Here is an 18,657-nt window from a genome sequence, read left to right on the forward strand (position 1 = left end):
AATTAGACTTGATAAAAAATTAAGAAACTTGCAAAATATTTATCCAAATGTTTATCTATAAAATAAATAACGAATGAAAAAAATATGTTGATAATTTTTTGGAGCAATTAAGTCTGGCTGAATGACTCTTGCCAAATCAAATCAACACAAAAATAATAATTTAGAAAAAAAATGTACATAAAATTTGTAATTAATGTCTGTAAATTTTATTCTTTTGTATATACCTATATTTTTTTTTTGATCCAATTAGTTTTCTAATTTCAATTTTAGTCATTAAAAAAAATGACATCATGATGAATTTGGAGTCCAACAAGTAAACATCCTTTTGAATAAAAAAAAAATCAGGGCTTATGAGGAAAAAAACAAAATCAAATATCCAAGAGAAAAAATTTATATTCTGTAAATTTAAAATAACTAAAAAAAAAAAAATTAATAACATATTTATATTCTGTTTTATAATTTTTTTAATTTGATGATTGCATATCTCCATGAAATTTCTTTTTAACAAAAAAAAAACACACATCCATTTAAATCACATTTGTAAATAAAATCAACTTCACAAAATTTATACATATTCACGCACTTGTCTTATTTTTTTAACCATCCATTCCAAAAATTTTTAAAGAATCTACAACGACTAAATCAGAAGCCCACAAAATAATATCTACGAGCTACTCTGATGTACTCACTCGAAAAATTCCCAACAAAAATTCGAAATAATTTCGAAATCTCATCAGGAATTTATAAAATAATAACAATATAAATTCCAGATGTAAATTCGAATTTTTCCAAGAATTTTTCAAGTAATAATCATTTTAAATTTCAAAAATATTTGAAATTTATAAATATTATTTTTTCTTTCTTTTATAAATGAGAATTTCTTCAAGCAGAATATAAATATTACGGAATGGACAATTAATATTTCATCGGAATAAAAAGTATTAATTTAACTAGAGAATGAATGAGTTATATTTTTATTTTTTTACAAAAATAAAAAGCATTTTTTTTTATCTCAATTTCTTAGACAATTACTATGAAATTGTTTTTTTTTTTTTATTTTAAATATAAAGTAAAATCTATGGAAATATCGGAAAATGGCTTGACATGCCGGCAAAATAATTGTTTAGATATTTAAAAAAAAAATATTAACTTAAACTGTTAAAAAATGAACAAAAAAAAAAAAAAAAGTTTAATCAGTCAGACTTGTCAATACCGGAAAAATTGTCATGCCATTATTATTTGTTTTTTAAGTGATGAAATACGTTTTTAAATCTTTGTTTCTTTAAAATATAATCTTCTTTAAATTTAAGCTTTTAAATTTCGTTTTTTTTTTTCTTATATAAATTTTAAAGATGTTTTATTTACAGCTCTTCTTTTATTGGCACATCATCATCTTCATCTTCTTCTTGTGCTTCTTCTGGAGCTTTACCAACTTCACCACCAGATTCAACAAATTTAGAAAGGCCTTCTAAAGTTCTTTCTCCACTGTATTCAATTGCCTGAATAAATTTAAAAAAATAATTAATTCATATGATAAAAAAAGAGACAAGTTTTATGATTATTTAATTCATCTTTAAAAATGCGATGTAATAAGAGATAAATAAATATGTTACCTCATTTGTTTCTTTCTTGTACAAGTAGATAGTTGGGAAGCTGTTGACCTTGACTTCTTCGAGTTCATTGGCAGTTGAGTCCATCTTGGCAATTACAACATCATCCATACTGGCAAATTTATCTCCAAGCTAAATTAAAAATAATAATATTATTTTAAATGAAAGAAAAGAACATATAAATTAATATTTAATAATTAATGCATTACCTCTTTGTAAATTGGTTCAAGTTGTTTGCAATGTCCACACCATGGTGCATAAAATTCAACAAGTACATTTTTAGTTTTATCCAATGCAACATCAGCAAAATTAGTACCAACAAGTATCTTGACTGATTCTTTGTCCCAATCTTCTGGTAAATCTTGAGTTAATAAATGTCTTTTCAATTTACCTTCAGCAAAATCAGTTACGAATTTCATGATACTTTCAGCATCAAGTTCATCATTTTCAGGCTTGTATTTAGACATATCTTGTTCAAGTTTAATTATTCTCATTGCTGGTACATTGTCTTTTTTCATACCAAAGAATTCTAATATTCTTTCATGATCAGTTTCATCACCATCAATTGTAACAAATAATATTTGTCCTTTGTATTTTTTAGCTGTTTCTTTAACACCTTCAACATATTTTTCATAATGTCCTTCTTTTTTACTTAAAAATAATAATAAATGACTTTTAATTTCACCACCAAATATTTTTTGTGCAGTATCTTGATTAAAATCAACAATCAATGGAAGTGATTCAACAGTTATAAATTCTTTAACTTTATCAGCAACAAATTCACCATCAAATACAGTTTTACCTTCATCGAATTTTTTGAAAAGTATTATTTTACCATCTTCAGCTTTGTATTCTTCAAATATTTTATCATCACTTGTAATAGCAAATACATGATCATCAATACCACCAGCAACATCAATAAATACTTTAGCAGCATCAGATGAAGCATCTTTGAAGAAACCAACAATAACAACATTGTGTGCATCAATAAGTGATTTAGCATCATCAACTGATGTTAATTCTTTTGCTGGTGGTCCAGTTTTTTTTGTAACCCAATTGATAATATCATCAGCTTGACGTCCACCATTGTAATCAATGAGATTACCTTTTTTCATGAATTTCAATGTTGGATAACCACGTACACCATGTTTTTCAGCAAGTGATGGCTCTTTTGTTGCATCAATTTTAGCAAGTTTAACTTCAGATCCATCTTTAGCAAGTGCTTGTGCTGCTTTAGCATACTCTGGAGCAAGTGCTTTACAATGACCACACCATGGAGCATCTATTTGCAAACAAATTAAAAATACACAAATTAATAAAAACAAATTTCAATATAAACATTTTATATTCCAGTTATTAAAATTAATAAAACAAAAAAAAACAAGAAGCTTGTCACTTGATTGTTTTGGAATAAAAAAAAAAAAAAAAAAACAACCGTTAGAAAAAAATAAAATAAAAAAATGATGACGTGTAGCATCTCGTCTTCATGAACCGTATGTCTCATCAGCGGCATCTTGCTTACTTCATTTTCACGTAACACAATAATAATAATAAAAATAATAATAATCATGATGATGATAAAAAGAAGAAAAGAAAAGAAAATAAAACTAATTAAATTATAAATATTAAAAATTTATACTTACAAAATTCCAATAAAATATAGTCAAATTGTTTGACGGCATCATCAAAATTTTTAGTTGTTAATACGAGGACCTCTTCCTCTTTTTCAATCTCCTCAGCACTTGACAAAGCAAGACAGCATATCACAAATAAAAATCCGGCAAGCTTCATATTGTTTTTTTGTTTTCTAATACTAAATATAAAAAAAATAAATTACAAATTATTAATTATTAATTAAATTATGATAATGCAATAATTATATTTGATAAAATTATTATCCAACAAATAATTAAATATAATTTACCAATGAATGAGTTGTTGATGAACTCCTGCTGACGACTGCGAACCACACACTGGACACGACGACAACTGGAATGAAAAGAGCCAACAAGGCAATGACTCTGGTTTAATAAATCTCTCTCGTTTCGTTCTCTCCTCTCTCTTCCTCTCTCTGTATGTGTGTAGGTGATTTTTTTTTTTATCAAGGTGTAAGCACAAGTACAGCACGTTCAGTGTAAGTACAGCGGTGATTTTTTATTTTTTAAAATACAATTTTCTGTCCTTTTTTTGTAATTTAATTTTATCTCTTTCTGACGTTTTGTCTTTGGCGGATTATTACCACGTTAATAGTGCGTTGGCATTCAACATAATATACACTAATACATACAAATTTGTATTCAATCGTGGTAACATTTGATTCGTTGAAATATTTATTATACATTGTTATCAACCTATCAGCATTCATGACGTCTTATTTTTATCAAATACATACTATTCAATATTAAAATTTAATTTTTTATATAATATATATTATTATTAAAAATTATGAATGAATTTTTTTTTTTTGATTAATTATATTTTGTTTATTTTGTTTAAATAATTAGATTAATTGTAATTTTTAAATACGTTTTGTTTTTTTAGATTTTTTAATACTTGTTTTTTTGACTTTGTCGTTATCAAGTACTTGTTTATTTTTTTTTTTTTTTTTGATAAGAATTATTGCATAAATTATTTTTTTCTTTTTGTCAACAATATATAATAATTTTTTTATGTTATTTTATTTTTTATATTACGTTAATACAATTTAATGTAAAATTCAATTTGCATTGTTTTTTTTTTTTTTTTATTTTTAATTGACTTTTAAATTTGACATGGACTGTAATTTGTTGACGATAAAAATAACAATCGTTATGATTAGAAATAAAAAATAAATAAATTTAATTGTTTATTTATTTATTGGTTTTTTTTTTTATTTTTTTTCAATCAAGAAATTTATTTTTTTTATTTGAAAAATTGTAGAAAATTCAAGAGTGGGCTTTTAAAAATTTTAATTCGTTTTTAAAAATGCGGAAAACTTGGCAATGTTTAATAAATAATATTAATATTTACATAATGATTATTTAAACAATTTTTTTCCTGATGATTAAATATTCAAACGAGGAAAAAATTTATTTATTTATATTTTTCATTGACAATTTATTGTGTTTGTTGAATTTTATATAAGATTAATTTATAAAATAAAAAAAACAATTATTAATTATTAATAAATAAAATTAACAAGATAAAAAAAAAAATTGAAAAAGACCTTGACACCTGGGATTAGTGCCAAAATCGTGAGAAATGTATGTCAAGTTTGTAAATTCATTTGACTGAAAGATTAGTACAAGCTAGACAGTAAAATAATTCACTGTAAATAAAATTAACTTTTGATATTTTATAATTAAAAAAAAACAAAGCAAATTATTCTTATCAGTTTGTTAATTATTTTTTAGATGACTAGTTTGGAGATCACATCAGAAATTCATGAGAATAAATGTCCATCAGTTAACCAGTCATCACAAAAAAATCGTAAGTTTAATTAATTTATACAATTATTAAAAAATAAAATAAACATATACCTATTTATATTTTTTATATACGTAAATATAGATGTTACGGAATTTAAATTTCAATTACCTCCATATCTCGTTGGAAAAGATGAAATTGAGTATGACAGTGATGGAGATTTAATATTAAATCGTGAGAAAGAAGGAACACTTTTAATTGGTAATTATTATTTATTTATTCTTCAACTACTTGTTATTAATAATTAAAAATAATTTTATTTCTAGAACACAGTATTTCAACAAAATTAGAACTAGTAGGTCTTCAAGTTTGGAGAGGATCACTTCTTCTTGCTGATTATATTCTCTCAAATCAAAAAATATTTGAAAATAAAAAAATACTAGAATTAGGATCTGGTGTTGGTCTCACAAGTATCGTAGCAAGTTTTTTAGCTGATCAAGTTATTTGCACAGATATTAATCTTGAAGGAATATTGCAATTAATACAAAGAAATTTCGATAGAAATTCAAAATTTATTCGTAGTAAATTTAACGTGATGGAGTTGAATTTTTTACAAACAAATTGGCCATCAGATGTACAAGAAAAATTTGATGAATCCTCAATTGTCCTTGCTGCTGATGGTATGATATAAATTTCACATCATCACCTGAATTATCTGGAGTATATTTTATTTGTTAATTTAATTTTTACAGTTATTTATGATGATGACATCACAAGGGGTTTCATCGAGACCCTGAAAAAACTATTACATTCCAAATCATCAACAAAAACAATTTATGTAAGTTTAGAAAAACGTTATGTATTTACAGTAGCAAATCTTGACTCGGTTGCTCCAATGTATGAAGAATTTCTTCGAATAATTAATCAACAAAAATTACCCTGGATTATCGAATATTTACCTCTTGATTTTCCACAATATTTTCATTATGATCGTGTTGATCAAATGATTTTAATGAAAATAAAAAGAAAATAAATTTAACACAATATTGTAATTTTTTTCATAAAACTTTAATGATTTTAATTTTCATCCTCAAACTACTTATTTACAGTCACATTACATTGATAATTTCAAATAATAATAATTGAAAATTCAGTGAATAAAAATTTATTATTCACAATATTTAATTATTCATCTGAATGTTGAAAAAAAAAAAAAGTATAAACAATAATGAAAAAAATTGTATGAGAATGGATCATTATTATTTATTATTATATTATAATTCATGAATGAAAAAATTTGAAAAATTAATTGTTATTCACAATTTAAATCAGTTAAAAGAAAAAAATTTCAACAAAAATTTTAATTGTTTATTATTTTTTGGTTAAATTGACTGTGAAAAATTGTTGTCTAGAAAAATTATTAAATATTTACTAATATTATTTATAATAATAAAAATTAGATAAAAAAAAAATTATAAACAAATTACTTAACAGCTAAAGCAAAAAGACCAATTTTTTTTAAACAAAAATTTCATGAGATTTTTAATTCTGCAATAAAAAAAACAAATTGATATGTCAAAATTTTAGTAACTTTTTTTTTCTTTTAAACAAACCTAAATAAACTTTTTTACTTGAGAATAATATAAAAACAAACATCAATTTATTGGAAAAGATATGAAAATTGAGTTTAAAAAAATACTGTACAAAAAGAACAAAAAAAAAATGAAAATTAATGTAATTTTTTTAAAGAATGTACCAAGTAAAATATAATAATAATTATAAAAGTTACACACTTTGATATTTTCATTTTCATGGTAAAATTGAAAATGAAAAAAACAAAAAAAAAAAGAAAAAACAATATGAATAATTATCAAAAAATAATAATGATAATAATTAATAATATATATATAATTTTGAATAAAGAAAAAAAGGAATATCTAATGATCGTTATTTTGTGATAATTTTGGATTAACAACATTACCAGCTGGTACAATATCAAGTACAAGTTTTCTTTTGTGAAATTCATTACTGGAATTATTATCATTAGCCATTGATTTTCTTCTCAATGGTGCTGAATTATTATCACAATTTTGTGACACTGTATTTGTACTTTTACGTCTTGCTGGAGCATCATTGCCAAATGCCTTTTGTGTGTCTTCAATTTTAATACAAATTTCATCATTTTTTTTAATAGTAACATTACCATTACTAATATTTGTTTTTTGTGTATTTTGAACAGTTGTAAAATTATTTGTATTTTTTGTTGAATTAATTGATATATGTTTATTTATATTATTATTTATATTTTTAACAGCATTTGTTGTTGTTGATGATGATGAAGATGATAATGATGATGATATTGTTGATGATGATGATGACGATGATGGTGGTGGTGAGCCAATTGTTATTGTTGTCTTTCTTCTTGCATTTGTTTTTAATATTTCATTATTAAAATTTGTCTTAGCACATGTATTATTTATTTTAACATTATCACTTGTTTGATGTACACCTGTTTTAACCCAATGTTCAACTTGTAATTCATGTGATTTTTGTAGTACTTTACGTACATCATTATCTTCACCACCAATTTTCATAATATCTTGTAATTTTTGTAATATTTGATAAAGTGCAACTGGACTTATCAAGCCAAAATCAAATAAACTTGACATGTGTAATACAAAATTACGATATAAATTTTTCATTAATAATTCTTTACCTTTTTTTTCTAAAAACATATGACATGCTATTGGTATTTGACAATCACCAACATAGCCATGTTTCATAACATGTAAATTCCACATTTTCATTAATTCTTTTTCACCTTCATTGACATCAGTAAAATCATCAATCATCATCATTGTTTTAGTTTGTAACCATCTTGGATCATTTTCACCTTCTGAATCAACATCCATTTCTTTTGGATATATTGGTAAACATGTTACAGTATGATGATAAAGTCTATTTGAAATAAAAATCAAAAAAAATTAATTAATCATCTTTAAATAGAGATACTTGAAATAAAAAAAAAAAATTAAATACCTATTGTGACCAGTAATATATGGTCTTTGGCTTTCAAATTCATTTTCATCAAGTTCCAAAAATTCTGATAAACTTGGTTTTGGTCTTTTTGGATGACAAACAACAATATTTGTAACACTTGTTCTACGTGTTGGTCCTGTTTTTGAATTTGTAACACCAGATGGTTGTGATATTAATTCATGTGGACTACCAGCATATGAACCATCATAACATTCATTAATAGCAACATCAATACGTGCACCTTGTGCTATTGGTACATATGTAAATGTAAAACGTGAATGACATAATTTTAAATGTTTTAATAATGAATATAGTTTTCCACAATCTAATGAACACCATGGACAATGTAAATCTTCACATGCTTCAGTTTGTTGACGACTATTATTATTATATAAAAATTGATAAACAATTTGTTGTTGTTGTGTACCAGTTGTATCAATTTTTTCAACACTATTATTTGATGGCATTCTTGTTAATAATAAAGGACTAGAATTTGACATTGTAGAATTATTATTATTATTGCTATTATTTGTGTTGTTATTGTTACTATTATTATTATTATTTGTTGATAAACGTTCCAGTTCACCTAAAATTTAATTTAATTAATTAAAATAATGTTTTATTTAAATTTTAATAATAATATATATGTATAAATTAAATTACTATTGCCTGGACGATTTTCTTTATTGTCATTATTAGGTAATGGTTGAATGAGTGTTGGTCTATCAACAAGACCATTGCTTGGTTCAGTTGTCCAATTAAGTCGGAATTTTAATTTTGGATAACTACTAAATACTTCAAATGGTTTACATTCAGTTATTTCAGGTACTGATTCCCATGAACTATGTTTTTTTGGACTTGATCTTACATTAGCTTGTACTTCTTGTAATCCAAGCTCATAATCACCATCAGATAATAAACAACGATTATGTTTATCATAAACAGTCAATTCAGAGCCATATAATTTAACTTCTTCATTACCATTTTTATAACTTCCTGTTGATAATTTACGTTTCTTTTGTGCTGGTTCTGTAATTTTATTATTATTATTAAAAACTATTGATAGAAAGTTTTTTTTTTTTTTTAAATTAATAAAGTTACCTGTTTCTAATTCACAATTATTATTATTACAACTATTATTGTTATTTGTCATACAATGAACTCGTAAAAGTAACATATATGTCTTTGCAAGATGTCCATTATTTAAACTGAATGATTCATTTGGAATTGATACTGTTGGTGCTTTTGGTGGTGGTTGATTTTCAGATGGATTTATTGGTACTTCACTTGTACCAACTGACACTTGCATTATTGGTGAACTAACATCTTTTCTTTTTTTATGACATATTTTAAGCAATAATGTTTCAACTTTAACTGGATCTTGACAGCCTTCAACTAATATTTTTTTTGATTATAATAAATTATCTATTTATTAATTATTAATCATTTTTTTTTTTTTTAAACTTACTTTTCTTATCGTAAAAACCTAAAAATGTTAGTGTCATGTAACCTTGAACACTTGGGGTTTTATTAATATTATTTTTTGCCATTATTATATCCAAAAGTGTATCAATACGAAAACCTCGTCGTGATTTGTGACTCCTAGACATACGTTCTCTCATGTATGAAAGATTTCTATTGAGAAATATTGGCTATAATGAAAAATTTTTAAAAATATAACATTAGTTTAATAGCATTTACTCCGAATTTTAAATCAAAGATATTATTAATTTTAAAATACTAACCGACATCTGATTTCTCGTCCTCAAAAAACGATAAATTTGAGTGGGTTCTGTAAAATATAAATTTTTCATAAAAGTACATGATTATAAATCTTATTTTTACTTTTCAAAATTTGCATTTCATTAAATATTTTCAAGTGTGGGAGCAATTGCAATGTATTAATTTTTATGTGTATGATTTACCAGGTCTACCAATATTGCGGCAATCTAGCAAAAAGATTAGAAAAAAAGCTAATTTTTTTTAATCAAAATATTATTTCATTCAATCTAATAATTTACAGCTCAAATTGGAGTAAAAAAAATTTTTAATAAAATGCAAATATCCACGTAAATTTTCAGAAAATCAATATAAAAAAAATTGAGGATTTTTAGATGGAAAAGTTTGCGGAAATTTCAATAGGTCAGTGCAATCAACTTGACCTAGCTTAAAAATTATTAAAAATGTAAACAAAAAGAACTGTTTTAAATTTAGGGCATTACTAATTAATTCATACGAGATTTAATTTTCCTTGGACAAACTCAATGCGTGGAAATTGACCTACGTGATTTTCATTAGATTTTCTTTATTTGTTTAGAATTAGCAAGTGTAAAAAATTGTCACTAGATGGCAAATGATCGTAAATATTTTTTTCTTGACATTTGTTTTTTTGGAGTAGTAATATTTTAAAAATTTTGGAGTAAAATTCGATCCTTCTGTGATTCAGAACGGGGTATGATGACTCGTTTGGACTCGTGTTTCTACGGGACGCCTGTGACGGCAACCTTCTTGTTACGTATACAGCAGGCCAAACATCTCTGATCCCGTATCTAAATTTACTATTTGGATCCACCAATTATTCTAAATAAAATTAAACATAAAATACCCATAACAAAAATTTTCCTCGAAATGACAAATCAACATTTTAAGACAGGACTATTTTTAATATTTTCAAACAACAAGCATAAAAACAAATCTGCAAATGTTTACTATTAAATTGCCATGATATGAAACTTTGACCTTTATCCGTTTATTTCTTAAAGGGATTTTCTTTGTTCTTTTTTTCCCCCTATTAAATCGTTAAAATAATATTATTATTATTATCCTTGAAAATACTCCCATGAAGAAAATAAAAATACAACAGCAGATGTTTCATTCCCGATTTTTTAATTTCCAAGAAAAAAGAAACCAATAAAATAAAATGCAAATGACATTATTAAAAATGCTTAATTTCATAATGGGGACAGGTGTGTTCTATTGCATATCAAGTATATGAAATACATTAAATTAAAAAAAAAAAAAAAAAAAAGTTATTAGACGCGCGCAAAGTTGCTCCATCAAAATTAACAAGTTAGGTTATGTTTTTGGATGTTCTGTCTCCGTCAATTTAATGAAATTAATTAATTAAAAATAACAAATACATTGACATAATGTAAATTAATATTTAAAACTCACTTTCAAATGCTTGAAGAAATAACTCATGATCAGCTTGAACTGGATCAATTCGCGGTAATTTTTGTCCATCTAACTCTTTGTCTCTCTTCTTGGGCGGCATTTTTCACTATTTTTTTTTAGTTTTTTTTATAATATAATTATACTATTACTATTATTATTATTATGTATATTTTACAATGAAAATATCAACAATAATTTTGATTGCTCAATAACATAAAAATGAACAACAATGTATTTATTAATCACAGTATAATAATAAATTAATTGAATCACTCCAAATGTAAATTTTCTAATTAATTTCTAATATAATTATTTAATAATAAATATAATTTAGTAACCACTCCGCGCGAAAAAAAGCTTCCGTTGAGGAGTCTGGCTGTGGCAGTGCAATGTCCACGGTATTATTCAAGTGTATTACAATAAATACATATACATGAATATAAAACTATTAAATTCTTTGTACAAGCATACGTATTATTATGATTGTGTATTTGTGTGGTATAATTTTTCTCTCTCTTTTTCTCACTTTTTCTTTTTTTTTTCTGTGTTAAATGGGCGACGGGTGAGTCTATGACATTGCAATATAGATTGGATTTTGCAGAAAAAAAAACCACTCTGTCGATAATAAATATTTATCTAAATTATCGATAAGATAAATTACTTTTTTTTTTGTTTTTTAAAATTATATACAATAATTTAATATTCAATAATTTAATTAATATAAATAAATAAATAAATTTATAAATGTTTAAAATAAATACAAAAAAATATATTTTCTAATTTTTCATCTTTCTATTTAAATTTATTTTTATAATAATAGCTTTATTCTGGATATAAATAAAATTATACTAATAATAAATTGTTGTAAATAATTTGGAGTATTTTTGGAGTATAAAATTTTTTTCTTTTTTAATTTTTGCATGGGGGCTTGCTTATCGCTTATCACTTCAAGGCTACTGTACACTTATCTCTCTCATGGCCTCATCTAGCAAAATTTACTCGCGCTAGGGATATTTTTTTTTCCATCTTAACATCCGCCTCGTGGTTTGAATTTAAAAATATATATATATACGATGTATATATTTAATAGAATAATAGTAAAATAATTTTTTTTTAATGATTAAAAATTGTTAAAAATAATTTAATAATTTTAATAATTTTAATTTTAAAATTAAATTAAGAAAAATATATTAGAAATTTTTTTTTCAAGATTGTTTTTTTTTTTTTTTTTGCATGTATTGATTTTTTCTTTTTCCATATGGACAGTATGTTGAGTTAACAATTGTTGCTTATTGTTAAGGGATGACTCATAGACAGAGCTAGTCATCGAGAGAAGCAGCCTCTGGGCCTAGACAAATTTAGTTTGCTTAGTTTGCCTTTGGCAGCGGCGGAGTCAACAGCACTTTCTCGGGTTAGAAAATAATTTTTAAATTTTGGTTAGAAGTCGTTCAAGTAGGCTGCACGTGCATTAGAAAAAAAAATTAAGAGTATTAGATTTTTGTAAGTGATTTTTTTAATAAAGTAAAATAATTTCAAGAGTTTTAACCAAACTATTTTATATTGCTGCACGTGCAGCATCGTGGTTTTCAGTTTTTTTTTTAAAAGTGCAAGTATTTCGTTAATTAAATAATTTTCTCGGTTGTTTCTTCGAATTGAAAAAATTATACAGGTAAATTAATTTGTGTAGACTTTCTCCTGGTTTTTTATTGTAAAAAAAAAGTGCATGGTGAGGTTAAATTAAATTATTATTTTTTTCTTGTCGTGGTTTTTATAATAGTTAATATAAAATTATTTCCAATTTTTTTTTTTCATTTAAATTTTAAATAAATATATTTTTTTTTCTTATCGTGATTTTTACAATTAATTTTTTTTTTTTTTTATATTTAAAACTTTTAAACAATTATAATTTTTCATTGAATTAACCGTTAGAATTTTCCGAGCATGTTTCTTTAATTTCAACAGTTTCAAAACGTGTTTCTCAAATTTTTCTCGCGCAGTCAACTGATGACTCACCTGTAGATGGTGAGTCATAGAAATAATAGTAGTGACCTCTAGTCTTCCTATAGCTTTCCTAGATAAATTATTTCAGTCCGTCTTCATGCTTTGCGGAGTGCGGTCAAGTTTTTTCGGCATTGTAAAATAAATTTGGTTAGAAATATTCGAGACATGTGCAGCATCGTGGCTTTTCCTTGTAAATTTTTTTTTTATTTAATTTTTTCGATAGAGTAAAATAATTTTAAAAGTTTTAACTAAAGTATTCATAATTACTGCACGTGTAGCCTCGTGGTTTTCGGTAAAAAAAAAAAAAAGTGCAAGTGTTTCGTCAATTAAATAATTTTCTCGATTGTTGGTTAAAAAAAATTATACAGGTAAATTAATTTGTGCAGACTTTCTCGTGGTTTTTAATTATAAAAAAAAGTGCATGTTTAAATTAGATATACGCGAATATTATTTTTTTATTATCGTGACAAACCAATAATTATTGTTGAATTATTTCCAATTTTTTTTTTTTTTTATTTAGATTTTAAATTAATATATATTTTTTTTTCTTGTCGCGTTTCTACAATAATTATTACAAATTTATTTCTATTTTTTTATTTCATTTAGATTTTAAAATAATATTTTTTTTTTTTTTGTCGTGATTTTTATAATTAGTTTTTTAAAAGATATTTAAAAGTTTTAAATAATTATAGATTTTTATTAGAAACACCGTTAGAATTTCCTCCGGACATGTTTTTTTTATTTCGTCATCGTGCTGTTCGACACATGTTTTCCCAAATTTCTCTCGTAGTCAACCGATGACTCACCTGTAGACAATGAGTCATAGAAAATCGCAGCGACTTCTCATCTTCTTAGCCTTCCCAGATAAATTATTTCATTTTGCCTTCATTCTCTGCGGAGTGCGTTCAAGTTTTTTCGGTATTTTAAAATAAATTTGGTTAGAAATTTTCGAAACACGTGGTTTTTCCTTGGAAAATTTTTTTTGATTTAATTTTTTCGTCCAGTAAATTAATTTAGAAGTTTAATTAGAATTATTTTAAATTAGCAAGTGAACATTCTCCGTGAAAAAGTAGTGTTTTAATATAAAAAAAAAAAAAAAATGTGCAAGTTTTAATAGTGCCTGTTACTTTTCTTGGATTATTGGTAACTACCTGGACAACTTCTACATGCAGGCTTTGATGGAAGGATTTTATTGGACTATTGGAATCTACCTGGACAACTTCTACAGGATTTTGCAGTTTGCAGTTACAAGGTAAGTTCCTCTAGATCGAGATCGACTAGTTGAAATTATTAACCCATCCCGGAAAAGTGCTTTAAATGTCCCTGAAGTTTCAAAAAAATTGTTGTTATATTTTTTAAAGCTTCTTGTCGTTCCATATTATTATTTAATTTTTCGTTTAGATTCATTTTGACTATTTTTTTTTTCTTCATTAATTAAATTCAATTTTTAAACAAAGTCAAAATGGGTCGACCCGGTCTTCCTCAAACAGAGTAGACGGGGGTGATTAGGATTTTATTATTATCTATCGTGATCATTTATACTAGATAAATAATCACTCTTTTTCTATTGCGATGCATATTAGTATGTAAGTTTTTTTTTGATTGACGTTAGAGCACTTTTCCAATAAAAAATTTTTATTTTACGTTTTGTATTTAAATTTTGGGCGTGATTTTATTTTATTGAAATAGAGACAATTAAATAAAAATATAAATTAAGATTTATTGGGGGTAAAAAAATTCATTAGATAATTATTTTATATCTCTAAAAGCTTGCATTAATCTTATGGGTCTTGTAATTAATTTTATTTTAATATAAATATTAAATTTTAATCAAATATGACTTTCCAGTAATATTACGTTGTTACTACTTGCTTTATAAATTCGGGAGATAATGGGTGATACGTAGATAATTTAAAAATAAAATAAATTTATAATATAAATATAAAATAGATACCTTTAAATTCTTTTTCTCGAATAATTAATTTAATAAATTTATTTTAATATTATGGCACCAGTTCATTAGATTCTTGAGTATAAATTATCCTTTGACTTGAATTATTTGGGGTTGGGTTGGGGGTTGCACCAGAGACAAAATAGAGTTTTTAGTTTAATAAAATCATTCAAAATCATTCAGTGTGTACGTGGTGATCATGGGATGCTAGGACAGACAGGACCTCCACGTGGTGCATCCTGGTTAATGCCAAGAAGTCTGTTAAATATTTTTTTTTGGCCAATAGATTGAATGACATAAAGCGTTAATTTTTCTAAGAATATAGTCGGGATAATTTATTTGCGTATACGTTTTGGGAGGATCGATTTTCTAATAAAAAGAAAATAAATTTAATTTAAATAGTACAAGTAAATTATGCAAGTGCTCATATTGTGATGTAATCTCGGGAAAACTGTACTCTATTTCGTGACTCGTTTTAAAATAATAATGCATATTCGTAGGGTAGAATTTATTTTTTAAAAAACATGATCATACAATATATAATGTTAAAAGTACATGTTAATTATGCAGGTGCTCCATGTGATGCATCCTGGGTAATGTCGGGAAAACTGTACTCTGTGTCACAAATTAAAAAATATCAACCAATGCATATTTGTACGGGGAATTTTTCAATTCAAGAATAGATAAATTTATACATATAGTTTTACTGAAATCGACATTTGTAATTAGTCTTTTTTTTTTTTTTTTTTTTTGATATTTTTCGCGAAAATTTAGCTGGCTACCAGATCCTGGTAGTTTGACGACAACAACTCTTGCAGTTAGCTCTCAAGCCCAGCTAAATTTTTCTTGAGTCTTTAGTCTACCCCTATTTTGTGATAAATGATATACTTGAAGTATTCACCGGGCAGGATGGCGGCAGTTACTCAGACTGATCACTGGACTTCTGAAGTCAACTTGCACCCAAACTCAGCTGAACTATTTCTCGAATTCATAGAAAACTATGCGATATTCATTAGCATGCAGCTGCTACGTTGTGTCAATATGATTATCTGTGGCCTCTGGTCGGAACGCGAGACTGCTGAAGCAATTGTGTACTTATTAAACCAAGTTGATTGTGTCAGTCGCAAATTAAAAAAAATTTGTTGTGAGACTTTAGTCATGAGGAATGAATGGCATTTATTTCAAGGTTTTCTTGCCCTTACTCTTAGCTAAGTGATTTATTTGAAAATATTTACCTGACATACCAATCGCAGACTGGTATGAGTAATCAAATAAACAGAATTCTATTATTCTATGATTCTCGGCTAAATTTTTCTTAAGTCCTTACCGGTCCAGGGTACGGTGAGTTTAATCGAGAAATTCTGCCCCAATCTTAGCTTGATTAATTAAAATTTAGCTGGCTGTCAGATCCTGGCAGATTGACGACGATAACTTTTCGAAGTTATTATACTCTCAAGCCCAGCTAAATTTTTCTTAAGTCATTTATTGGTTCTGGTTGGCGGTGGGTGTCATCCATGCTCATTTCTAATTAACTGGTAAGTTGATCTCTAACGTAAACATACGTAGCGTATCTTAGATCCAATGATTTGTTTCGTTAAGTAATCTGCCCAAGCCAAGCAAGGGTTGCGCCGCAACTGCGTATAGAAGGCATTGCTTCACTGCTTATTCGCATCTTTTTCGTGAAATATCATGGGGGTTTTTTTATTATTTTTTCGTTTTAGAGTTTTGAAAAATGTTCGATGTTAGCTAAACTATATGTATAATATTGATGGGTTTACTTAATTATATGGCTATTTAAATTTTTGGGTGGAGCTAGTGTGAATTTTTGGGAAAAAATGTTTAATTTTTTAAAATTTGAATATAGTATATATAATATGAAAAGTTCATGCAAATTATGCAGCTAGGTGCTCCGTGTGAGTATCCTAGGTATAATCTCGGGAAAACGGTACTATATTATTGCGTCACAAAATCAAAAATATCGGTCAATGCGTCTTCGTAGGGGGGAATTTACTTGGCTATTTGCTGAGAAAAGTAACCGGATTCTATTGGATTATTGGAATATATACCTTGACATTTTCTACATGGCTTTGCTGAGAGGATTTTATATTGAATTATTGGAGACTACCTTATATGACGTTTTCTACATGGCTTTGCTGAGACAAATTTTATTGGATTATTGGGGTCCACCTTGACGATTTCTACATGGCTTAGCTGAGATGAATTTTATTGGATTATTGGAGTCTACCTTGACGATTTCTACATGGCTTAGCTGAGAGAATTTAATTTGATTATTGGAGACTATCGGGAGACTACCTTTGAGGATTTTGCTGGTTGCTGTAATAAGGTAAGTTCCTCTAGATCGAGATCGACTAGTTGTAATTATTAACCTATCCCAGAAAAGTGCTTTAATATCCTTGAAGTTACAAAAAAATGTATGCTATATTTTTTTGAAGCTTCTTGTCGTTCCAAATTATATATATTATTTGATTTGTTGTTTAGATTTATTTTGACTGATTTTTTTCATAATTTATATTTAATTTTTATGCCAAATTAAATGTCAGTAGTATGAAAGTCAAAATGAATTGACCCTGTCTTCCTCAAACAGAGTAGACGGGGGTGATTAGGATTTATTATTATCTATCGTGATAATTTATAATAGATAAATTATCACCCTTTTCCAATCGCGATGTATGTTAATATGTAAGGTTTTTTTATTTGATATTTTACGCACTTTTCCAACTACTAATGTTTTAATAATATTTCAGGATTTTGTTTTTCAGGATGTCAATTGTTTCAAGTTTTTTATTGTTTGACACGATTTTAATATTTCGAAGCTGATTTTATTTGTTTCAGGATTTTCAAGGCTTTGTCAACTGCTGTTTCTTGAGAATAATATTTCGAATACAAGAGGATTACTTATTGAAGAGTGCATAATAAAATGATGGCATACAGAGAATCAAGCCTATAGAAATGTCTTATCACAATGAGTGATAATGGCATAGTGACTTAAGTGGAATTAATCTTGAAATGTCCTATCAGAGCAAGTGATAGTGGCATAGTGAATTACATTAAATTAATCTTGAAATGTCCTATCACAGCGAGTGATAGTGGCATAGTGAAATAAATTAAATTAAACCTAAAAATGTCCTATCACAGCGAGTGATAGTGGCATAGTGAATTAGGCCCACACATATTTTTTATTTTTATTTTTTTTACATTTGCGTCGACTGATCAGTACTTGCTGCTATGAGCGCAATCGAAAAATTTAAACCGAAATAATTCTAGCTGCAGCTAGATGACGTGCGAAAAGCGTAACTTAAGTGGACTAGGTCTACTGGAGATACCACTTTAAAAAAAACGAGTCAAGTGTCTTACCTCCTGGGTGACTTGGAAAAGACACTTGAAATTTGCATGTAATAATTTTTTAATATTATATTGATTTACATTATGATTGTTTTTTTTTTTAATTATAATAGT

The 18,657-nt window shown here is 26.1% G+C and overlaps 3 protein-coding genes across 6 annotated transcripts; 1 reads left to right on the plus strand and 2 right to left on the minus strand.

The window, feature by feature from the left end:
- Window positions 1-1,075: 1,075 nt before the first annotated feature.
- Window positions 1,076-3,888, minus strand: LOC122853084 (protein disulfide-isomerase). The gene is made up of 5 exons (XM_044153335.1): window positions 3,535-3,888; window positions 3,254-3,423; window positions 1,820-2,892; window positions 1,614-1,742; window positions 1,076-1,499 (listed from the first exon to the last, which is right to left on the minus strand). The coding sequence occupies exons 2-5, from the start codon at window positions 3,399-3,401 to the stop codon at window positions 1,362-1,364; spliced, it is 1,488 nt and encodes a 495-aa protein (XP_044009270.1). The 5' UTR covers window positions 3,402-3,423; window positions 3,535-3,888; the 3' UTR covers window positions 1,076-1,361.
- On the plus strand, window positions 3,595-6,956 carry LOC122853089 (methyltransferase-like protein 22). Of its 3 annotated transcripts, none has more exons than XM_044153340.1 (5): window positions 3,595-3,744; window positions 5,003-5,078; window positions 5,160-5,276; window positions 5,342-5,695; window positions 5,768-6,953. In XM_044153340.1, exons 2-5 carry the CDS (start codon window positions 5,003-5,005, stop codon window positions 6,046-6,048), a joined length of 828 nt encoding a protein of 275 aa, XP_044009275.1. In that variant the 5' UTR covers window positions 3,595-3,744; the 3' UTR covers window positions 6,049-6,953. The 3 variants fall into 3 exon arrangements, with proteins under 3 accessions (XP_044009275.1, XP_044009276.1, XP_044009278.1); XM_044153341.1 differs by lacking the exon at window positions 3,595-3,744 and adding an exon at window positions 4,735-4,919 and having other exon boundaries at window positions 5,768-6,956; XM_044153343.1 differs by lacking the exon at window positions 3,595-3,744 and adding an exon at window positions 4,735-4,852 and having other exon boundaries at window positions 5,768-6,128.
- On the minus strand, window positions 6,065-11,778 carry LOC122853080 (polycomb protein suz12-B). 2 transcript variants are annotated; one of them, XM_044153327.1, is made up of 7 exons: window positions 11,229-11,777; window positions 9,800-9,846; window positions 9,523-9,706; window positions 9,156-9,449; window positions 8,718-9,083; window positions 8,055-8,640; window positions 6,065-7,973 (listed from the first exon to the last, which is right to left on the minus strand). In XM_044153327.1, the coding sequence occupies exons 1-7, from the start codon at window positions 11,326-11,328 to the stop codon at window positions 6,953-6,955; spliced, it is 2,598 nt and encodes an 865-aa protein (XP_044009262.1). In that variant the 5' UTR covers window positions 11,329-11,777; the 3' UTR covers window positions 6,065-6,952. The 2 variants fall into 2 exon arrangements, with proteins under 2 accessions (XP_044009262.1, XP_044009263.1); XM_044153328.1 differs by having other exon boundaries at window positions 6,074-7,973; window positions 8,724-9,083; window positions 11,229-11,778.
- Window positions 11,779-18,657: the final 6,879 nt, after the last annotated feature.

The sequence above is a fragment of the Aphidius gifuensis genome, linkage group LG3 (genome assembly GCF_014905175.1).
Source record: "Aphidius gifuensis isolate YNYX2018 linkage group LG3, ASM1490517v1, whole genome shotgun sequence".
Taxonomy (NCBI): domain Eukaryota; kingdom Metazoa; phylum Arthropoda; class Insecta; order Hymenoptera; family Braconidae; genus Aphidius; species Aphidius gifuensis.